Genomic DNA, 24,742 nt, shown 5'->3' with positions numbered 1-24,742 from the left:
TAGGTAAATAGTTGAACAGTGTAATGGACTACTGATGTTACACAAGCAGTGACAGGCACACAAATTCGAGAACCATTTCATAATGATATACATTGCATTAGGAAAGTGCATGAAGCTGTTTTAAATTCATATCAACACTGCACACATCCACAACATCTACTCTCTCTATGATATAGGAACACATATGCATATGCTTAGATAAACAGAAAATCCCATGTGCCCCTTCCTTCTGTGTTTCGTCATACACACTCAAGATACACACGGCATCTGCTCTAGTTTTCTCACAGCCTGTGGCGATGGCAGATCTTCATCAAGGTGAGCGGCTGACTTTGGCCCTCTCACTCCGGTCACTGTTATTTCCTTCGCTGCTCTCCACACTTAAAGTCATCTCATTACCAGGAAAGAGTAGAGCAACAGTCCCACAAATCAAACCAAACTGTTTTATCAGGACAGAAAGGAAGGAGTAGATTCTGGAAGGCGCTGTTTCAACCTCAATACTGAGACAAAGCTGGGCTGTATATATTGTAGAATTGAGGATTACTGTTGTCATGCAAGCATGTTGTATATGAAACCCTGCAAGCAAGGCTATAAAGGAATGCACAATATATCGGCCACCATATCGACATCGGCCGACAAATGGTCATTTTTTATGTAAACCGATATACTAAAGTCGATAAATAATGGATTATTTCCTTCAGCTGAGAAACTTCAGATGCGCTCTGTCTGTTCGCCATGATGGTTTTGAATCTCTTAAAGGGATAGTTCACCCAAAAATGAAAATTACCCCATGATTTACTCTCCCTCAAGCCATCCTATGTATGAATTTCTTCTTTCAGACGAATACAAACAGAGTTATATTAAAAAATGTCCTGGCCCTTCCAAGCTTTATAATGGCAGTGAATGGGCATTTCTGTTTCAAGTCCATAAAAGTGCATCCATCCATGATAAAAGTGCTCCACACGCCTCCTGGGGGTTAATACAAGGCCTTCTGAAGCGAAGCGATGCATTTGTGTAAGAAAAATATCCATATTTAAAACTTCATCGACTAAAATAACTAGCTTCCGGCAGTAACCCTTCACCCGACCCACAACGTAATGACGAACGCGGAAGCGCAGAGGATAGAGCAAAATAAAACACCAGTCACGAATTAGAAGTCTAAAACGACAATTTTTAAAGAAATGTGGGAGGAGCTTGAGTTTGTTGCCCAGCTCGGTTTGTTTGAACCGCGAGAGGCGTCAAAGCTTACGCTACTCACGTCATACATCGTGTCAAGTGTTAGTCTTTTGGCGTAAGTCGACTTGCGTAGGCCGTCTGCCGGAAGCTAGTTATTTTAGTTGATAGAGTTATAAATATGGATATTTTTATACACAAATGCATCGCTTCACTTCAGAAGGCCTTTATTAACCTGTGTGAGCGGTGTAGAGCACTTTTATGATGGATAGATGCACTTTAATCATGGATGGATGCACTTTGATGGACTTCAAAACATAAACGGCACTTCACTACCATTATAAAGTTTGGAAGAGCCAGGACATTTTTTTACATAATTCCGATTGTATTTGTCTGATAGAATGTCATATACACCTAGGATGGCTTAAGGGTGAGTAAATCATGGGATATTTTTAATTTTTGGGTGAACTATCCCTTTACAATATGATAAGTTACCGTATTTTCCGGAATATAAGTCGCATCAGTCAAAAAATGCGTCATGAAGAGGAAAAAAAACATATATAAGTCGCACTGGACTATAAGTCACATTTATTTAGAAATTTATTTCACAAAATCCAAGACCAAGAACAGACATTTAATCTGGAAAGGCAAGTTATTCAGCTCCACAATAGCACACAGAACAACAGCTGTAGGTGTCCGGTGTGTTAGCGTAACACATTAACAGTTATTCAGCGACACAATAGCACACAGAACAACAGCTAAAGGTGTGCGGTGTGTTAGCGTAACACATTAACAGTTATTCAGCTGCACAACAGCACACAGAACAACAGCTGAAGGTGTCCGGTGTGTTAGTGTAACACATTAACAGTTATTCAGCGACACAACAGCACACAGAACAACAGCTGAAGGTGTCCGGTGTGTTAGTGTAACACATTAACAGTTATTCAGCTACACAATAGCACACAGAACAACAGCTGAAGGTGTCCGGTGTGTTAGTGTAACACATTAACAGTTCTTCAGCTGCACAACAGCACACAGAACAACAGCTGAAGGTGTCCAGTGTGTTAGCGTAACTCATTAACAGTTCTTCAGCTGCACAATAGCACACAGAACAACAGCTAAAGGTGTCCGGTGTGTTAGCGTAACACATTAACAGTTATTCAGCGACACAATAGCACACAGAACAACAGCTGAAGGTGTCCGGTGTGTTAGCGTAACACATTAGCAGTTATTCAGCGACACAATAGCACACAGAACAACAGCTGAAGGTGTGCGGTGTGTTAGCGTAACACATTAGCAGTTATTCAGCGACACAATAGCATAAAGAACATATACCTGGGAGGCTGAATAGGCTAAACTAACATTAGCCAGCGAGTCCAACAAGTTACCAGTCAGCAAGTTCGCCAAGCTCCCGATCTCATCACACAACACTGAATACATTGAGTTCTGTCGCTTCTGAACAACTCCGCTAACTAGAGCGCCCTCTCGCGGCTGTAGACGGTAATGTTTTCTATTGATTCATCTCAGTCGGTATGAATTAATTTTGATATATAAGTCGCACCTGACTATAAGTCGCAGGACCAGCCAAACTATGAAAGAAAGTGCGACTTATAGTCCGGAAAATACGGTAAGTGCAACATGTGCAGCTCAAGTTTGTCATATAGGCTTCATAAAATTAAAATGAGAACACGACTGTAAAAGAATGATGTGAGTTCTGTGTGTGCCCGTGTTTTAGCGCATTGGTGTGGAAAGAGCGCGTCCGCAGAGTTAAACTGCTGTGCTGTCAACCATTTTTGAGAAATAAATTAGCTTGGTTCAAATTCCTAAAAAAATTGGGTTCAGAAAATGTGGGTCCCATGGCCAAACCAGTTATAACCACTGTTATAGGACAAGCTTTGCCAGTGACTACTTGTTTCGTCTTTGCGGGTTCTTAAAAGCGTGAAAATGATTTGTGCTTATCACATCACAGCTCAGGATTGTTAAAAATAGCTAGAATAGGGTTGGGACTGTGCATGTTGTTTTTTGGCCATCAGCCAATCGGTGTCAGTGCATCATTCCCCTGCGGCTCCAGAGTCATTGGTCACATGGCTCAGGTGACCGCCTAAAAAAAAATCATAATTTAATAATAATAATAAAATCTGTAAAGAAAACAAAGTGCCCCTGGGCCAAGACGAAATCATGAGTGTCACACACTTCCAGTCCTGCTCCAACTGAGCCAGTGCCATTGGGATCAATGGGAAGGCTAACAGATAGCTATCTCCAGATATTATAGACCTTGCTGGTATCAAGAGATATTGATTCTATGATGTTAACATACTCAGCAGTATGTACTTTCCCATCACCAGCAAATGTGAATTGGGATGCCATTAGCGTGAGACCATCAATCTCAGGAAAGTCTCTGTAAGCAACCACTTTTATTTAAAGCAAATGAAGTTTTGATTATTGATTCATTTGCTTATATTTTATTTAAACGAATTCAATTTCTTGTAGTCCACTGATATATAGTAGTGTACAGTATGTGGTTTTGTTGAGTGTTTATCTCTTCTTTGCAGGTCACGCTCACCTGACAGATTTTAACATTGCTGCTATCGTGAAGGAAGACTTAAAAGCCACATCTATTGCAGGGACAAAACCATACATGGGTGAGAGCTTCCATACTTCTCTCTAACACCGAACCACTTCCAGTCGTGCTTAATTTGTGTGGTTAAACAACTTCAGTCAAAGGTTCCTTATTTTACTCTTCATTGACAACATGTTAAAGTAGATCAGATGTGTTCTTTCTTCTGTTGATAAAATTCATGGAGTTCACAGTGAATCCTAGAATGACACTAAAAGCCTTTTATAACAGAATTAAAAGCTATGGTTAAAATATGGTTTAAGTGTACTGTCGAATGTCTAAACTAAAATAGATGCTAATGCTATCATGTACTAACAGAAAATAAGGATTTTGGTCAAATAGAGGAACTTAAAGCTCCACAGTACCAGGCTTTAGTAATCTCCGTTCTAATTTGATTGTTTCTTTTTTTTAATCATCACCAAATTACCGTGGTATTAGTAGCCGCGTTTCCATTACCCTTCAAATTGCGCAAATTGAAATTACGCTCAATGGAAACACGTCAATTTCGCAAAAAAAAACCCATTTATCGCAAAAAAGTTGTCAAAAAATTACGCTCGCATGAGGTGGTTTTTCAGGCAATTCGAAAAAGAAATATTTCGCAAAACTGCAATGGAAACAGTTTTTGCGCATTTACAGTCACCTGACGTAGCTGACGCTGTGTGTTTGGACAGAATACGAGACAGAGTTATTTATTAAATTCATAAAAGACATAAGAATTACAGGAATACTGGATTCTAAACCTCAAAGAAATGCCACAATCAAGACATCGGAGCAGAAATGACAAATGAGTGAGAAACACCATACAGTATGTGCCGCTCACAGTGTAAGGGTTTTTCCTTGCCATTAATAGTTCAATAACACACCTACGTCTCCTTCCGTTAATAATAATAATGTCTCGCTGTGATATATAAGTCTACACTGTAAAAAAATAGTTGGTTTAACTTAAAAAAGGAAGTTTCCTTGTTACCTTAAAATTTTGAGTTTGTTGTTATTAAAAATATGAGTTAATACAATGAAGAAGAATGGTTTAATAAACAGAAAAACTCAATAGTATGTTATCTTCACACATTAGTTATCGAAGTTGATTTGACAAAAGATAAAAAGTTGTGATAAATCATGAAAAAAAATGTTTTACAGTGTACCAACGTCCGTTGCCATGATTTTTTAAATGACTTATCGCGAGAGGAATAAATGACGTTTTAGTCGCATAACATCGGTTAATGGAAACGCAGTCATTTCGCAATAGTTTTGTATCGATATTTAGAAAAAATTGCAAAAGTTTTGCGCAAATCTGTAATGGAAACGCGGCTACTGTGTAGCTACTATCAGAACATAATTTCAGTAATAAAGATTTGGTAGATAAAACTTAAGCTCTCAAAGCTATAACTTCCCTGTAATGTCAATGAAAGCTATATAATGTCAAGTGCTGTACAGACAGCAGTGCTTCATCTACTGCCGCGTCCTCATCTCTGCTGGTGTGTCTTGCAGCCCCAGAACTGTTCCAGTCGTTCGAGGGAACGCACCCAGGTTACTCTTTCTCAGTGGACTGGTGGTCTTTAGGGATTACTGCATACGAGCTTCTCCGTGGACAGGTGAGGGACTCTCAACCATCTGATCTAAGATCAGTATTAAGACGGTAACACTTTATAACACTGTTCCTTCATTAATAAATCTATACAGGAACAAATAAGTAACGCACATTCAAGTAACTAACAAGAAACTCTGATTAACGAATTAGAAAGTAATAGCGCTCAGTTGAATGTGGTAGTTCACTATTCAGTAACTATTGTTTATACCTCACTGAAGACTACTAAGAACTACTATATACAGGTTCATAGCTCGTATTTATTTTTTTACGTGCGAAAATTGCGGACTGTGCTAGGACCTTAAAGGATTAGTTCACTTTTTAAAAAACTTTTGCTGATAATTTACTCACCCTGATGTCATCCAAGATGTCCATGTCTTTCTTTCTTCAGTCAAAAAGAAATGAAGGTTTTTGATGAAAACATTTCTCCATATAATGGACGTCAATGGGCCCCAAACGGTTCAATGTCCAAATGACAGTGTCAGCGCCGCTTCAACGGGCTTTAAACGACACCAGACGATGAATACGGGTCTTATCTAGCGAAACGATCGGTCATTTAAAAAATAAATAAAAAACTTTAAGTTTTATAAGCACAAACGCTCGCCTTGCTCTGTTCTGTGATGCGCGTTCGTGACGTCACGTAATACGCAATTACGTTGAAAAGGTCACGCTTGACGTACCGAGTGTTTACAGATGTAAATCAGGAGGACCATACACACATATTCAAATGTCTTTGTGTCAGTTTATCGTTTAAAATGCCCATCTCGTGTGCGTATCCTGGGTGTTGAAATATTAAAAAGCCTAAAAGAACATTTTCGTCAGGACAGAAATTTTTCGTGATTTTTGCGTGACATTTTCAATGTAATCGCGTATTACATGACGTCACGAACGGGCATCACAGAACAGAGCAAGGCGAGCATTTGTGCTTATAAAACTTCAACTTTTTTATTTATGTTTGAAATGACGATGGTTTCGCTAGATAAGACCCGTATTCATCGTCTGGTGTCGTTTAAAGCCCGTTGAAGCGGCGCTGACACTGTCATCTGGACCTTGAACCGTTTGGGGCCCATTGACGTCCATTATATGGAGAAATGTTTTCATCAAAAACCTTCATTTCTTTTCGACTGAAGAAAGAAAGACATGGACATCTTGGATGACATCGGGGTGAGTAAATTATCAGCAAAAGTTTTTTTTAAAGTGAACTAATCCTTTAAGGGTTTGGATAGTAATGACTCAAGTGTTACTACATCTTGCGACAGGAACTACTAATTATTTGGATCGGTTTTCTAATGTGAAGATCATGGTAACACACTTGTAATGACTCAAGTGTTACCAAATCCATCAGAAGGAATTACCATTCAAAATCTTACAAAAATCTCAAAAGCGTACAATGACTTCAGTCAATATTAGGTAGTTATCATGTTTTTCATTTTAAAATACTGATCAAAATAATTAGTAGTTCCTTTAATGATGTAGTAACACTTGATTCATTACTAGTGGGTTACTGGTACCTTTTATTATAAATTATGCATTATTCATGTTAATTTTTAACCTGTAAATAGTAGTTCTCTGGGAGACATGAAAAAAAATAGTAGTTATTGATTAGCTAATAGTGAACTACCACATTCGACTGAGCGCTATTACTTACTAATTTGAGTTTCTTGTTAGTTACTAGAATGTTAATAGTGCGTTACTCATTTGTTCCTGTGTAGATATTCATTAATGAAGGAACAGTGTTGTAAAGTGTTACCGACAAGACTCATCATGTGCTGCTGAGAATCAGCTGGCAGGAAAATGTAGACGTTTCATTGACTGTTGCATCATGGTTGATTTCACCCTGGGTTCTGTCTTTAGAGGCCGTACATCATGCGCACTAACACACCAGCCAATGAGATCCTGCAGACTTTCCACAAAGCGCACCCCTGTTACCCTGCGGCCTGGTCTTCAGGGATCAAATCTCTCCTGCAAACGGTAGCATTAATCACACCGTACTCATACTTTATTTTTTAGGATCAATTAAGAAATATACATGATCATAGGAAACATTGATTCCAAAAGAAAACATGTGTCCGTCTGTTGTCAGCTGTTGTGTGTAGATGCTCAGAAGAGGATTTCCTGTCTCTCGGAGATCCAGGACTTGGAATACCTCTCTGATGTCAACTGGGATGCTGTGCTCAGCAAACAAATCCCACCTGGCTTCCTCCCTAATGTAAGTATAACACACACACACACATACACAAACATACACACACACACACACACACACAGCAAATAAAGAGACATGCATATGTAGACATTCCAGATATGAATGATTTGAACTTAATTTACGTTACACTTTGCAAAACCTGTGCAGATTTATGATAATTGGTCTTAAGGGGGGGGGGGGTGTAATGCCCTTTTCACAAGATGTAAAATAAGCCTCTGATGTCCCCAGAGTGTGTGTGAAGTTTTAGCTCAAAATACCCCACAGATATTTTTATATCGCATGTTAAAATTGTCACTTTTTGAGGGTGAGCAAAAACGCCTCGTTTTGTGTATGTTCCTTTAAATGCAAATGAGCTGCTGCTCCCGGCACAGGGGGCGGAGCTACAACAGCTTGTGTCCTTTTACCTCACACACACACATGCACTGAAAATTTCAAAAACTTTTAGCCGTTTATGTTCAAACCGGTGTCAGACAATGATGGAGAGACTCAAGAAGTGCAGACAGCATTTCTGAATGGTTAGTTGATGAATTTATGTAGCTTATGTGTAGTTATCTTCTAGTCAATGATTACCATATTCTGTCATGATAATCTATAAATCGTGTCCTGGGGGCGGGGTTTATGTAAATTCTAGGGTTGGTGATGTCACTAACCCGAGAAGAATATCGTGTAGTTCCTACCAGCCGTTTGTTGTAGTCCTTAAAAAGCAATTTCTTTAAAAGCAAATATCTCCCTTTGCTTTGAACTTTGAGCGTCGTAACTTTGCAGATGTTGTTTATGATCAAACAGCAACATTACACACTAACTAAAGTTAGAAAAGTGAAATCATAATCAACCACCCCTTTAACTGAGAGGTTTTGATGCAGGGAATCTGGGTTGCCATCGGTTGACCCCTACAACAAAAACGTTCATTTTAGAAGGGCATCATTTGATGAGGTTATTTTTTGAGAAGTCTGTTTGGAACAACAGTTGAGCATGGCTACCGTGATTGCTTTACCTCCAAAGTGTCCTGCGTAAGCAATATTTATGCTGTTTGCTGGAATGCACTGTAAAAATGCTGAATTCCAGAATTGTGAATCCTAGAAAAGCTCTGGCACTATTACAGCCACTTGCTTCAATATTTTTGCAATGTGCGTTTCTAATGCGATGACATTCACAGTGTGATGATGAGATTTGAAGTACGCTATAAGTGCACATTCAATACAATTAAGTGCCCTTTTTTTTTAAATAGTAATGCTTGCCAAAAGATTTTGATTTGTTCATGGCCACATTGTGTATAAATGAGCATTTGTTTGATGGCAGAGGCGACGGCTAAACTGTGACCCCACATTCGAGCTGGAGGAGATGATCCTGGAGTCCAAACCGTTGCATAAGAAGAAGAAGAGGCTGGCGAGGAAGACGAGGGAGAGCGGCTCTGATGGATCTCCTCAGGTAGCATCTCTCTAAGAGTAAACTTTTGCATCTTCTCTTCCTCGTATTACAGTTATTACTTACAATCTCACCACAGTTTCTGGTCAACTGAACCCAGCTTGTTCACTCTGTCACTATGCAAACACTTGCATAACTGCAAAAAAGGCATAAAACAATTAAAGTCTTGTTTATGGCATTAACATATTACCTTCAAATGTGTCTGCAGTGACTCTTTGTTTGTCATTTCTCTGATGGATTTATGCAGTGGGAATTAAGAATCGTTGACATTTAGAAACGTTTCTAATGATAAGTTTTGCAGCACTGATTTAACTACTCTTTATTTTAAGGTGGCCGTGTTACAGTGTAATTATACATTTGAGTACTTATGTACTTACTATAGGGTTATGGCCCCGATTTACTTCAACCGAAATCGAAGAACGAACTGGTGTGACATAATTTCGAACAAAATCATGCCAAAATGAAGTTCGATACAGCTTGCCAGAGCGAACTTTCTGGAAACGTTGTCATTGGTCCGTGGCAATTACGTAATAGGTAGGCTCCGCCTTCTTTGACGGGAAATTTTTAAGGCGAGACACTACAGGTGAATAGGGTAAACATTTTAACTAGCAGATATCACCATGAAACTTTCCCAGTTGATTACCTACATTAAGATGAGAAAATAATGTATTACAAGTTTTCTGTAATTTAATGTTTAAATATGCAAATTAGGTAATATCTAATTAAATATGTGCTAATTTGCATATATAAAAAAAAAATCTGAGTATTGGATAAAGCCAGGTTTTCAAAATTATTTTTTCATTATGTTCACATATTAGATGGGGAAAAAATTACAGAGGGATTTATAGATATATACTTTTGTTATCCTGTAAATCAGAATATTCTGTCAATAGCCTTAAAAAAAAAGATTTTTGCCATGTTTTTTGGAATAGAATGTTATATAAATCAGGCTAGGAATAATATATTTACAAATCCCTCTGTAAATGTCTTCATAATATAACTAGGTACAAGACTGGAAGGTTTGGTGTATATCGGTGCGACTGAAGTGGAGATTTCAGACTTGGAGAATGAGAGAAAAGTCATTTTGAGAAAACGGGCTTTAAAGATTTATCATCAGCCAATGAGATTGCGCATTCACCCTTTTACTTTCACGATTGGTTGCTGATAAAAAGGAAATGACCATATTTGGATCCGACAGCATTGTACAGGAGAGAGAGAGCTTTCTAACGGTGTGTGTGATGACGCTGCAGACAGAGATCGTGGAGCAGCGGGATAATTTATAACGACAACTTTTGTTAAATTTATGAGAAATCTACAGACGCAAACAGACACAGTGTAGTAAAATAAAGACCTAAATGTGTATTTCAGACTTTTTTTCACCACAAGTCTGAAAGAAGACATGTTATTGAAGACAAATATCACAAAATCTCAAAATTGACCAGTAAAAAAAACAATGTTTTTGCCTGCCGTGTCTCGCCTTAATTTCTGTTCATTCCGTCAAGGTCACCGGAGAGCTGCTTTATGCACGTTTTACATGTTTAATACTTTAAAGCTGCTGCAATCTATTGCATAAAGTGCTTTATAAATAAATGTTATGTAACATGACTGGAGTCCCAAATTGCAAAGCTGGTGCAACAATTTATGATCCGATGCTTTCTTAACTGCTGTTTTCTCACCGCTGTCGTTTTTGTTGTGTGTTTATTTTGTAATTGAGAGAAAAGCGTGCAGCACATATTTACATATTCATCTAAACTTTGCTCTCAACAGTGTTGGCGGCGTCGAATGTTCGCTAACAAGATAACGCTGCTCAAGTATTTTCACTAGTGCTGTCAAAGTTAAAGTTAATAATGGCACTCATTTTTTTAACACGCGATTAACGCAGCGCGTATTTTCTGTTTGACCCGTGGCCCAACCCCTAGTTGGAGAAATGGAGATACACAGTGTTGCCAACTTAGCGACACTGCAGACCATTGCATTAAATATACCAATGAAAACAGTTTTATTGAGAATTTAGCTTCTTTAAAATGGGCACAGAGAGAGACAAACTAATATAATAATAATAAATGTACATTTAGCATTTTCAGAAGAGCTGCCCTGTCATGTAAAAATCTAAACATGTTTGTTTTAGTAAATTGCTCAGTGCAAAGAAAGAGAAGTAATGGGAACCTGGTATTTCTTTATTCTTTCTTCATGTGTCTAATAGACATGAACAAGTTCTTTGAAAAACATCTATGACCTTTGAAACATGTCTCGTCTTCATGTTGACTATGGTTTCAATAATAAACATACATTTGCATAAAGCATCCATATTTATCCATGCCCATAATGATTAGAGTGTTACAAACTTGAAAAGTATTAATTTAAGGTACATTTAGAACAAATAAAAAATGTGTGATTAATTGCGATTAATCACGAGTTAACTCATGACAATCATGCGATTACATTTTTTTAATCGATTGACAGCCCTAATTTTCACGTATTCATATATTTATTTTTACCCCTAAGCGACGAACAAAAAATAACTTTGCCATGAGTATTTGCAGACAGCAACATGGTGTCGGCCGAGATCCGGCACACATCTGATACACGTTGAATCCACATTAAAGATTAAAGTAGATTGTACTTTCCCATAAATTTGTGTTTGTAAATTTAGCACAGTTTAATATGGAAGCTTGTTTCGACCACGGAAAAAACATTTTTAAAAGATAATTGCGACTTTTTATCTCACAATTCGAACTCTTTTCCTCACAATTGCGAGACATAAAATTGTAATTGCGATTTATAATGTTAGAATTGCGGGATATAAACTCGCAACTGCGAGAAGTAATTTTTATAGATTTTTTAAATCATTTTTAATATATACCGGTACTGTATATAGAGTTTATATCGCGCAATTCTAAACATTTTTCACAATTCTGAATCAATTCGTGCGTGCGTGCGAGCGAGCGAGCGAGTGGGTGAGTGGGAGGGATACTACTGTATGAGTAATACTGTAAGAGGTCAAGTTAGTGTCGTATATTCACATTTTCTGAATAAATGGGGATCGATACCATATGACCAGTCCCTACAGCCTCTGCTCCTGACTCTCCCTGTTTCTCTCTGTATACTTCGATTTCCTCCCACTAACTCATTCTGTCCTGACTGCTTCTCAGTTCTCTCCTCCCACCGAAGTTTGTAATGTATGGAGAAATGGGCTCAATCCAGTCACAGATAAATGCAGAGAAAAAACAAACTCTTGTTGTGAGAACAAAATAAAGAGCAGCATCCACTCCCACAGGCCACACTACCTCCACTTCCTTCCCAGAGTTCATGCTCTGTTCAGAGTAAAGTCTTCAGTCTGTGGCTAAATACTCATTAGTATATCATTAGTGTCTGTTAGGAATGTTACAACAGCTTCTCTCAAACTAATGTTAACACAAATACAATTAAAGTTCAGTGCTTAAAATGTTAGTTCATCCCCCAAAATTATATTTTAAAAACAAAATATATGTACACTCACATATATTCATTGTGTAATGAAAATGTTATTGAAAAAAAGGAATAAGTTATTATATTTTAATATAAATTCATAAATAAATAAATAAACGTAAGCTTATCTGAATGATTGAATAAAAGGTTTTAAAAAACATATAAAACCAACATGACTACAAAAATGTGCCACATTATATATATTTTTTTTTTAAAAATTGCATTGTGAATTCTCTTCTTTTTCAATGAACCATTCCTACAAGATGAATAAATGTTTGGTGAGTAAATAATTACACTTTTTTGGGGGGTGAACATCCTTTGAGTATGTGTGTTCAGCAGCAGCAGTGAGAGTATGAGCAAGCCCTCCTCGATTGTAGCATACTAAGCATCAGTCACGCTTACTCAAGGAAATCCCTGTGCTTGCCTGTTTGAATCGTGCAGTCGCATGGCTGAGGTTTCTGGAGTAAGCACTAAACACTCGATACCTACTGACATTTAATGACACTCAAAGTCATGACTTCACACATTTATAGAGGCAGGAGTTACAACTCTTGTCTTTTTGCTTTGCAGTACATTTTCCACATTGTGTGTTATACAGGATTCATTAATGGCCCTCTAATGTTCAATTCAAGTCTCTTGTAGACCAACTATCGGGTTAAGGTCTGGCCAGATTGTGGCCTATTCTAGCCAAGAACCATCCCTTTAGATAAAAAGATCTGAATGAGCAACCAGAGTTTTGTTTTTATGTGTTTTAAGGGGCATGTTTTGTCCAAGTAATCATTTGAAATAATGAAATGGCTCCATCAAGGGTTGTAAAGAAAACCATTTTCTTTACAACTTTGTGATCAGCATTTCTAGCCATCCAAAACACAAATACAGAATATTTTGCAGAAATAAATCAGAAAGCGGAATGCACAGTTCCTCTCATGGATATCTACTTTAGTCACTCTAAATCAATGGTTCCCAACCTTTTGACTACAGGGCCCTCTACATTCAAGACAATATTCACAAATAGCCGTTTCTGCCGAGTTTGACATAACTAGAATCGTTTTATTCTAGAAATTTCCATGTCTGGAAATTGCTTTTAAAATTCCCTCAGTAAAAAGGTTTCCCGAGACCATGGAAACCTGCATATTTGTAAGATATTTAAAATGATATTTGTAGGAACTTTTGTAAGATTGTCACTTCAAAGGATGGTTGATATTAGACCCATGTTTGTATTGTCTTCCAACTTAACCAATTAATTGTACATTACAATATATCCTTTTTTTGTAATATGCCTGTGTATACCTTTCTTTTGTATTGAAAGTTTTATGTCATGGATAAGAAAAAAAATGTGTTGCAGTAGTTGAAAATGTGAATGCCCACTTTCCTTAGCAGGGCAAGAACAGCCTCCACGACTTTAGTAAAGATACCAGGAGACTGGGACAACCCAATCGAGTTAGAATCGAGACGTTGAAGTATGTGTCCTTATTGTTGCGAGGGGACGAACACACATGAGATTGCGTTTCTGCGTTAACATCTTGAATAGGAGCTTGTGAAGGGCCCGTGATCTAAGATCAGCCATTACCCACCACCTTTTTTGTGTACGATGAAGTGCCCTCGCCATGAACCGCGCACCACACCCAGGAACCAATCATCCAACCATGAGAGCTTGAGACAAGGTGGATGTTTCCCCTCGAGTCCGATGCCCGCGGCGACACAGAAAACCATGGCCATCAACTCTGAATACAATTCGCCTTTGGCTAAGCTGTAGATTGACCAATCACAGCGCAGCCAAGAACGAGCTCCCACAGAGGTCCGACGCTTTCTCACAGCGCTCCATTGACTTTAACACAGGCGTCTCATATTTTTGGTCTCGGCAGGCTATAACCGTCGTAGTTTTATCAAAAATATGGTTAAACGTTGTGCCTGGGGCATTTGTAACACAGATACGCGTTTCCCAGAGAGGTTGGAGGAGGGTGTCCGTTTTTTCCCCTTCCCAAAACCGAAGTCAAATCCTGGCAAGTGTCGTCTTTGGATTAAACTGTGTGGACGTCCTCAGTTAGCGAAACCCCTCAAGATAAACAACACACTTTTGTGCTCTAAGATACATTTAGCTTTTAACCTTACTGTGAAGTTATACTAGTTAGACAGTTTTATGCTGGTTTAGGTTATGATTTCGGTTCTCTAATTGTTGATAGGACGTAGCAACAGTAACTAAGGGGGGCGGTGCTTATCCAAAGGTGAATTAAGTGCAAGCGACCACCCCAGAAGGGGGAAGCTCAGCTTCATGTTCCTCTCCAGAGGACAATAGCGACACTCCGATGTAGCTATCGACAACTGGTCCTCACCTAGAGAGCCGAATGACACATTGGTTCCCCTCTGAGGACTCGTGCCATCATCCGGCAGAAGTGACTGCCGGATGATGAAGACTGGCCCGGTGGAAGAGCTCCCACTGAAACCCTAAGGTCTCCCAGAGTGTTAACCTCCCCGCCCAGGGCCGGATTAACCATTAGGGCAACTGGGCAATTGCCCAGGGGCCCAGGACATATAAGGGGCCCTAGGCACCGTCAAATATTATGTCAAATATTATGATTAAAATGTCTCCACGATCTGCTTTTGAAGAAATATCGTAGGATCGTGCATTCTATCAGTTTGCTATTGGTCCTCCAAGTCATTGTGCCCAGGGGCCCCTGAACTCTTAATCCGGCCCTGTCCCCGCCCAGTGCTGTGAAGAGGAACCGGGCTGGGTAACAACAACAGAGGGGACTTCACGAGAAGAGTCGTGACCGCACTGTCGACATGGTCATTTTCTCGTAATGAGGACATGAACAATCCACGAATGCCATCTCAGCATGCTCACGGCCCGGACATGAGAGATAGCGATCATGGACGTCAGTTGAGGACAGGAATCGACCACCTCTAGAAACACACGGACATAAAGGCATCTTTAAAAAGATGCTTGCCGCCCATTTTGATTTTTTAGGAAACATATTTTTGTGCTGAAGCACACAGGGGGGAAACGCTGCACTTAACTGTGCAATACAATGGCGAAACACCAGCAGGAGGGCTTCTTTCGAGGCAACTGGAAAGAGTGATCGCTCATAAGAGACAACCACTCGGCTCCAAAGCATAAATCGAATGATTGGATGCGTGCCACCTTCTTATATACCAGTATGTACGGGGAGTGGCTTGGCATGCAAATTCCAATTGCAAATTCCAATTCCATAGGCTGTTTTAATTTTAACTCAGAGGTGATTGGAGCTTCCAAGTGAGACCCCATTGGTCAGTCGACATTACGTCGTAGTGACTGACAGATAGGGAACATATGGTGTTATGACATATTGATCATATTATTATTTTTTACAGTGTTTAGGGTAAAGTATAGGTGCAGTTTGGAGGACAATGAGGAATGGCAGAGCTGAAATTGTGCATTCATTATTTGAGACTGAAAAAGTCAAATAAAATCTACCTTTGTATAGTGGTCTTTGCAAACAAATCTTTTCATGAAATATATGCCGTTTCGCATGGCTTTGCCGTGTACCTCTTGACAAAAGCAAAAGTGAAATGCTTGACTTTTGGTTGCTTTCTCGTCACAAAGTGTTGTCAGTGTGAATGCTCCCAAAGGCCTCTTTCTGCTGTTGTGTTTAGTCTTTGTGACATCCTGCTGTTTGAGCACCTGTAGTCAGCGACAGCTCAGTTCAGTAGGGCAAACTCATTGTCTGGACTCAGTCTGGATGCTTCAGTCACACTGATAATGCTTCTCTTCTCTGAGATGACTTCACTGAACTGACAAAACAACACAAAATGGTGATGACTGTGAGGAAGACCCTGTGAATTCACAGTTCAGTGGCATTTAGGTCATGTCTATTAGCTTTGAGGTCCTCTCTTTAAAAATGTCAAACATTAACCTTTCATAAAAATACTGCAGTTTTTTTTTTTTTTTTTTTAAGTCTTCCTTTTTCTGGATCAAAAGAAAGCTACTCTAGAATGAGAATGGCCCTCCTCTTAATACCAACTGCTGACCAATGTCTAAATGGCTCTGTTAACGTTTATTGTCGCTCACATTCAACTAGCCTAAAAAAAATATTTTTAAACTTTTTGTCATCCCAAAATCAAACAGAGGGGGTTGTAATGAAGTGCAGCAGAGCAGAATCATGAATATCAAATATTTGGGGGGACTTGTCACCCTCATTGTCTATGATGGTTAGGGCACTGCTTATTTCCGAATCCACTCCACTTTGTCAAATTTAATGTGAAAAATTAACTCATTCTTTTATTTTGATTGTACAGAATGGGCAAATCCAACAACGCTTAGAGACTGTCCAAAGAGATTTCATCGTCTTCAACAGGGAAAAGTAAGAAAACGTTACAACTTTGTAAATCAGAATGGACATGACAACTTGTTTTAATTTTAACAATAACATATTCAGTTTCCATTGTAAAGCAAGTGTTTTGGAATTTAATCTCAACAGCTGTTCTATATGTATTAATTATATTGAGATATACTGTTTTTGCATTAGTAAAGTTACACCTTGAAGTTTTTAACCTTGTTATGAAATGCAAGAGTTTTCAAACACCCTAGGCCAAATGAGGTTTTGCACTTATGTTCCAATATACTATATATATATATATATATATATATATATATATATATTAGTTCCCTTTCAGTAGGTCACGTTCGATGCCACGTCGAACTGACCAACGAATTTACTTCGATTGTAACTAAACAAATCCGCCCCACAGTGCGCCCCACAGTGCGGGCATAAATGTGCAGCAGGTGCATTGTATATAAGCTTTTCGCTTTGAAGCCGAGCAGTTTTACTGTTTCTGCTCTACAATCTACGTTGAGAGAGTGTTCTTCGAGCCTCTTGTTCTTTTTGGAGCGAAGCATGTCCAGTTGGTGTTGGTGTTGGTGTGACGACACTTCAGAGGTTCAGAACCTGAGAGAGCTAATTTCCCTAGATTAGCTTATACGGGTGTGACAATGCGTCTTTTTAAAGATGTCATTCCACCCGTGTGTTTCTGGATGCGGTCGTTACCTGGCACCGGCTGATGGTCACAATTGTTGCCTCACGTGTCTGGGCTTAAAGCACGTGGAGGTGGCTTTCATGCATGAGTCATGTACCCACTATGGGAAGATGACCATCTCTGTGTTGCAGTCAAGACTCGAGTACCTCAGACAAGGTGGAGTCTCTTCGCCTATACTAGTTCCTCTTCTAGTGGCCATCAGAAGAGGTCTACTTTGGCGAATAGCCTGAGGATTAGAGGATAGATCTGAGGATTACAGTGAGGGCTTCTACCACGAGGAACCGACCTCCGTGGGCCCCTCACCCCTCTAGCACACCGCAGCCAGTCGCGTTGGACCTTCTAAACGAAGTGTACCAGCCGTATCCTTCAGGGCTCCGCCCGATGAACCAACGTTGATCGCTGCATGAGAGGGTGAGCCTGGATTCCCTGGAGATGAAGATGCTCAAGTGGAACCCTCCACCGTGTCTCGAAACCTCAATGCTGGATGATTGGTTTCTCGGGGCAGCTTGCGCTGGCTCTCAGCATCCCACTCCGGTTCCATTCTTCCCGGAGGTGCATGAGGAGCTTACAAGGTCATGGACAGCTCCTTTTACTGACAGAAATCGACCAGGTACCTCTTCCCCCTGACTACCCTCGATCATAGAGCGGCCAAGGGTTATGCGGGGATCCCCTGGTGGAGTGGTAGGTTGCGATGCAATTGTGTTCAAGCACCGCTGCCATCTGGCGGGGAATCCGTGTCCCCCCTCCCGGGCCTGTATGTACTCGTCCGATCTAATGGGCATTGCTTGCGGAGAGGCCGTCTCTACCTTGCACATGACGCTTCTCCAGGTCTACCAGGCCAAAGCGCTCAAGAAGCTGCATGAGGGTAGTTCCAACCAGGGCGTAATGCAAGAATAGCACGCAGCAACCGACCTCGCCCTACGAGCGACTAAAGTCACTGTGCACTTCCTGGGTCGGGCGATGTCCACTCAGTTGGTCCAGGAACGCAATCTCTGGCTGTGCCTGGCAGACATGCAGGATGCAGACAAAATTTGGTTCCTAAATTCCCCTGTCTCCCAGGCCCCCAGGGGCCGACCCCCAGACTTGCCCGATCAGAGCTGTGCTCTCCTTCCTGCAGCTGGGGTTGGAGCGAAGGCTGTCTCCCTCCTCCCTTGCAAGTATATGCTGCCGCGATTTCCGCACATCACGACCCCATAGGAGGTTAATCAGTGGTGAAGCACAACCTGGTCATCAGGTTCCTCAGGGAGGCGAGAAGGTTAAATCCTCCCAGCCCTCACTCCATACCCTCTTGGGATTTGTCTCTGGTGCTTAGAGCACTCCAGAATGCCCATTTGTGCTTTTGTAGTCTGCTGAGTTGAAAGTTCTGTCGATGAAGGCATTACGTCTGGAATTCGGGTCAGCTGACTCTCACGTGATCCTGAGACCTCGGCCCGGATATGTGCCCAAGGTTCCTACCACTTCCTTCAAGGACCAGGTGGTGAACATGCAAGCACTGCCCTTGGAAGAGGCAGACCCAGCCCTAGCTTTACTTTGTCCCGTCCGTGCTTTGCGCCTGTACGTGGATCGAACGCAGAGCTTTAGGACCTCAGACCAGCTCTTTGTGTGTTACTGAGGCAAGCAGAAGGGAAAGGCTGTCTCCAAGCAGAGGATGGCCCACAGAATAGTGGATGCCATCGCCTTGGCGTACCAAGCCCAAGGTGTACCCTGCCCACTCGGGTTGAGAGCTCACTCTACTTGAAGTGTTGCATCCTCCTGGGTGCTGGCACGAGCCGCTTGCTGACAGATATTTGTAGAGCTGCGGGCCGGGCGACACCTCTGTTGTATCCATGAGAACTGGTGCTAGGCTGGGTGCCCATATGTAGTGTCCCCGAGGGGATTGCATATGTGTATTCTTCCATGATATAGCTCCTAATCGGAAGCCTGTGTCTTTCCCTTGACAGATTCCGCTCTGTTGTCTCTGCCAGGTGTAGACTCTTATCCCTAACTAGGTTGAAGCCACCCCAGAGACATTCAATATGTGGTACAGCCCTAGTGGGTTAGTAAATCTGGAAAAAGTTCCACATTTACCTCCCTGCGGGCAGGATTTTCCAATGGAAAGGGCATGCTTTCCAAGTGTTATCCAATAGTCTCACTAAGTCATGCTGAACAGCAGTGATCGACCTCTGCGACCTTATGCAGGGAACTGGAAGTGGCAGCATCTGTGGCGCTTTGGTAGGGATTTCCGATTCGTCCGACAGTCCGACGTGGCGTCAAACGTGACTGACTGAAAGGGAACGTCTTGGTTACTTATGTAACCCTCGTTCCCTGAAGGAGGGAACAGGGACACCACGTTCCGTTGCCACAGTTGCTGTATCACCCCAGGGCGGCCGGGTCACCGGCTTGGCCCCTCAGCGAAAACCTGATATGCAATGCAACTTCTGCCCATTTATAATCCGCACTGCAGGGCAAAGCGACAGATGTGTAACGCAGTTCAGATGTTATGGGAAGAAGGAGGCGGGTACCGGTGAACATTTAAAGAATTTGATAATAAAATAAACAAATACAAAATGAAAGTTAAGACAGCAGCCCCTCACGGACGACTGCTGTCACATACGACGGCCTGTTCCTCTCTCGATCTCCACTGTCGTCGCTCCTCCTTTTATGCTTCCGCTCCTCCGTGAGAGATACGAGACCTCGAGACGTCGCTTTCTCACGGCCCTCGACCTCGTCCTGCTTGCCACAAGATGCAAATCTCAAATGCCAATGTGCACTGGCTCGTTTAGTTACACTATAAGTAGATTGGTCTCTCGCGAGTTTCCTGATTCGTCGGTCAGTCCGACATGGCGTCTCTGTTCCCTCCTTTAGAGAACGAGGGTTACGTACGTAACCGAGACGTTTTTATGTTTGTATTTGTATTCTTTTAGTTAAAAGTTTGAATGATTTGTGTTCTTGGTTCTTATTTCTTTTATAATTTTTTTTTTATAATTGTATTAGTTATTTTAGTACATCAAGTTAAACTATTAATGGGAGAAATGTTGACAATGAAATAATAATAAAAAAACAATATATATATTCAGTTAACAATTATTTTATTTAATGTAACAACATTTATGGTTTAGGTTTTAGTTCACTTTAATAACTTTTATGACTAATGGTAACAACTGCACATTTTCAGTTTTAACACTGTGTGAAACTGTCTCAAAGTCATGGATTTGTTATCCTTTCTTTGTTTTGGAGGTTACGGAAAACCAAAGCAGACACTGAGACCAACAACCTCAATGCAGAAGAGACAAACAAAGCCATTCAAGACGGACAGAACAACAACGTACAGCATTGTTTACCAAGTTAACATTTGGCCGGAGGGACACGCCACAGCTTTCTTATTTCACTCCAAGCTCATGGCAGAGCAGACGCCCCACTGCAGTTTCCATGGAAAAACCCCAGAAAATGCATGAGAAAATCCATGGAATATCATGGGTTCCAGGATGGATTCATCAAGCTAGTGTCCCCTCATGCTCTGCATTCACTCAAAAACTGACGGCGTACGGTGGTTTACTGTGACTGACTGACATAAAACTGAATACTACAAAATACCATTTTGAAAAAAATAACTGAATGATGTTCTCTGCACCTGGCCGTGAAAATGTGTGCCTTACTAGTTTAATGGATTCCCCCTAATGCGTTTGGAGGCACATGAAGATTTACTGCTGTCTGATTCAGCGAGTGATCAGACTCGAGCCATTCGCCATGATTTATAAAGCTGCTCTTCTTAACGTACAAATGCAGAGAACAGAATGCGGAAGATATTATTTCACCTCATTATGCGTATGTGATTAATTCAATCCATGTAAACGTGAATCTCACAGAGCTGCAAAATACTGTCATTTATGCCACTGAGAATATTTTTTGGCCTTTCTGGATCTAAAGCTTTTTTTGGAGATTCATTGCTGGATCCCATTGTGCTGCTGAATAAGATATTGACGACTCTGAACAGATAAACTGATAATAAAACAATTTAATAGCATCATCTGACAAGTCTGACTATAGGTTTGCATAGCCTAGGAATATTCACACAAGGTTGTTTATGGCTCATTTATAAAACAAGGTTTAGATTTGTAGCATAAAAAATCCCCGGCACTAAAAAAATAAATAAAAAAAAACCTCAAATGAAAATGTGCTGTTTAAGTTTGGTGGAAAAATACAAAATATTACTCATCTGAAACCTCCGTTTCTCAGGATGAATAAAAATCGCCATCTAGTGGCCAGGTGAATATTAAATATAAGACAAAATACCCACAATGTGGAACAACAATGACAATAATTATGAGAAATATTATTGATTTATTATAAAAATGTATAATGAATGTTATTATAATCTAATTTAGAAGGTTTTATTGGTCAGGGTGATGTTTTATGCTGTTTCCACTGATTATGTAAATGAAAATTTACATAAGTTTATGTAGAGATTTGCAATTCAACCCTTCAGTTTGAAACACTGCTAACTGTGTTTGAGAACTTGATAGCTAACAGAATAGAACCGTTTATTTCTTACAACTTAATCCAGTGAGAACAATTCAATCAAGCGATATTGTCAGATCATATATCCGCTGTTTCACTCTTGGTCTGAAGATATGTTTTGAACACCTCTGTCCCAAAGAAAACGATGAATTTCCCCTCATTCGCATCTGTACAGTGTCATATTTTCCATGTAATTGTTAATAAAAAACGAAATTTAATTTCCTCACATGAGAACCATTGTGTTGTAAATGTTTCATTATATTTTTATGTTTGTGTGTGTATGTTTTAGACCAGCTTTTATTTTCCGTTAACTGGGATAAATCATATACAGGCAGTCAGTTGTAACTTCTGTTTATTGAGGAACAAATTTTGCACATCACACATTCACTTTGACCTGCTTTTTTTCTCCTTCATTTTTGACCCAGCTGTTAAAAAAAAAAAAAAAAAAAAACGGGTGGGGGGGAAAATACAATCAAACCTACATAAATATAATAAACAACATATTCCACATCAATCAGCAAATCACTTTATGCCGGGACTCATTCCTCAACTAGACCTCTACCAAAGTGACATGAAAGATTCAGATTTTAAAAACTTATTCCAATACTTCTGTGATTTAAGAAAAGACATTGTAGCACCTGTTAATAATTTTTCAATAATTGACATTTGAGCTGTAATTGTAGTCGCCTGAATATTCAACAAAACTGAATTGCAAAAGGTGAATATCATGGTTTTCATCACTCGTTTCTAGTCAGAAATCTAGTTAACCTTTCTTTTTCCTGTCGGAAGTTCGCCTCCTCCTTCATGTGACGGGTAACGGATGACAAAAGCAGTGCAGAATGTGAACTGGTGTTTGAGCAAATGCAAATGTTTCGCAATATTCTACACCAGTATATCATTGCATGTTTTTCCTTAACATTCATTCAACTTTATAATCCTTAAAAAAACTGTGAACACTTCAACTTCATTTACAAAGTAACATTAACTAGCATAATCACAGCTGATATACGCAACAAAAGAAGCTTACGAGGGAATACAAATAAAGCCCTATGAAAAACATGACAGTAGTCCTTCCTCTACTGAACGCAAACGCCTGCTGGAAACTCTAGTTTTAATTCTACTTCCTTTTTTAAACAAGTCGGTTTCACTGTAACTCTAATGTCTTCTAGGTCAGGTTATCTAAACACATCTAAACGAACAGAACGCTACACTAAATGCCCTAATATTGGAACGGGCTTTGCTTTCTTCAGAGGTGGACTACTGATCTTCAGTCGCTGAGCAGGAGTAAATCATCAAGGGTAAGGCATGAGTTCAGTGTTTTACGTTTCTTTTGTTTCATTTGCTGACTAATCACCTTACTTCTACATGGTTGATTTTATCCTGGTGTTCCCTCTTACATGCTCTTTATATTTAACTAAGAGAGGTGATGTTGGAGCGGCCACCAGGGGGCACAACGATACGTCTTCCCGCTGGTCTGATGGGGGCTTCTTCAGGACCTGTGACAGGACACACACACACACACACACACACACACACAGAGAGAGAGAGAGAGAGAGGGTTACGTGAGGTCACGGGAAAGGTGAACTGCTCATCTTTCGGTGAGTTTTTTAGTGGGAGATAGAGATACTATTTCAACCTGATATTTCAAAATCTGGTCATTTCAATAGAAATCTGAGGGTGGAAAAGTTCTCACACTGACGTCGCTTGTGTTCAAGTGTTCAGCGTCGACCAAAAGCTGCTTGGTTTGAATTTAAAGTGACTACTGTGTGCCATACGTTAAATTTAGAATTGATCTGCTCATAAATATTATAAATTATAAACTAGGAAATAGACGATTCTGTTACGTATCTTACTCCGTTTCGGTGGACATACTTTACACACAGAAAAATACACATTTTAAATACACAGTTGTTCTCAAATTATATTTATGGTTTGATTCAAATCTTAATTTGATGCTTAACTTAATCAATATAGTTTGTATTTTTGCCAAATGTTACTAAAATGTATGACAATACAATATTGTTTTGCCTTTTTACAACTTAATTTCACCATAAACAAAAGCTAATGTAATTTATTTGCTATAATATGAGTAGAATTTTTACTTAAGATAAAAATAAAAACATTTCTTTAGTGTACTGACTAAAATTAGAGAGAACTTTAAAAAGACTTTAAAGTTTATTGTGATGTCTTTTTAAATTGCATGATATGTTCTGGGGGAAAAAATTAAGAATCAATAAAACCCACAATAATTCACAAAAGAGTTTAAAAGAATTTAGTTTAAAATGTTTTGTAAACTATACGGTTTATTTTTCTTTTCTTATTTTATCAATAGGGATTGTTATTAATGGAAGCTTGTTTCTGCCACTGAATAAAAAAAAAAGGTAATTGTGACTTTTTATCTCAAAAAAGTCACAATTTTATGAACAAACAGATTATTTGGCAGACAAAAGTGTTTAAAATAATTTTCTAATATTTTAACAAAACTGCAATAAAATAAATGATGCCAAACTGCTTAAAAGGGTTTTCTTTTCAAGAGAACAATAATTCCTTCATTATGATATCAAAGCAACTGTTTCAACTTTATGCTTCAAAATATGTCAAAATTAACTTGAATTCAGAAAGTAAACCATGCTGTATTCCAGTCACTTTATATATGAATTGCATTTTTGTATATTTTTGAATAAATGTATAGATAAGTCACTGACCCCTTAACTAGCACATTTACATTTCATATACAGGTGAAACTCAACAAATTTGAATA

At 39.6% G+C, this 24,742-nt stretch overlaps 2 protein-coding genes across 5 annotated transcripts in view; one reads left to right on the top strand and one right to left on the bottom strand.

The window, feature by feature from the left end:
- Positions 1-22,212, top strand: part of stk32a (serine/threonine kinase 32A) — a 92,860-nt gene extending 70,648 nt beyond the window's left edge. The window contains exons 7-13 of one of the 3 annotated variants that reach the window (XM_079585100.1): positions 3,723-3,812; positions 5,276-5,379; positions 7,227-7,343; positions 7,456-7,581; positions 8,878-9,006; positions 16,747-16,811; positions 20,701-22,212. In XM_079585100.1, the coding sequence (XP_079441226.1) occupies positions 3,723-3,812; positions 5,276-5,379; positions 7,227-7,343; positions 7,456-7,581; positions 8,878-9,006; positions 16,747-16,811; positions 20,701-20,812 (743 nt within the window). In that variant the 3' untranslated portion in view covers positions 20,813-22,212. Of the gene's footprint in view, positions 1-3,515; positions 3,571-3,722; positions 3,813-5,275; positions 5,380-7,226; positions 7,344-7,455; positions 7,582-8,877; positions 9,007-16,746; positions 16,813-20,698 lie in introns of those variants that run through there. The other 2 variants (XM_079585099.1, XR_013794478.1) reach the window with 2 other exon arrangements.
- A 104-nt stretch (positions 22,213-22,316) lies between these two features.
- Positions 22,317-24,742, bottom strand: part of dpysl3 (dihydropyrimidinase like 3) — an 82,487-nt gene continuing 80,061 nt past the window's right edge. For both annotated transcript variants that reach the window (XM_079585093.1, XM_079585094.1), the window contains exon 14: positions 22,317-23,477. In XM_079585093.1, the coding sequence (XP_079441219.1) occupies positions 23,392-23,477 (86 nt within the window). In that variant the 3' untranslated portion in view covers positions 22,317-23,391. The remainder of the gene's footprint in view (positions 23,478-24,742) is intronic.

This window comes from Phoxinus phoxinus (assembly GCF_949152265.1).
Source record: "Phoxinus phoxinus genome assembly, chromosome: 17".
Lineage (NCBI taxonomy): Eukaryota > Metazoa > Chordata > Actinopteri > Cypriniformes > Leuciscidae > Phoxinus > Phoxinus phoxinus.
Note: the sequence above shows the minus strand (reverse complement) of the source record. Positions and strands in the feature narration are given on the sequence as shown.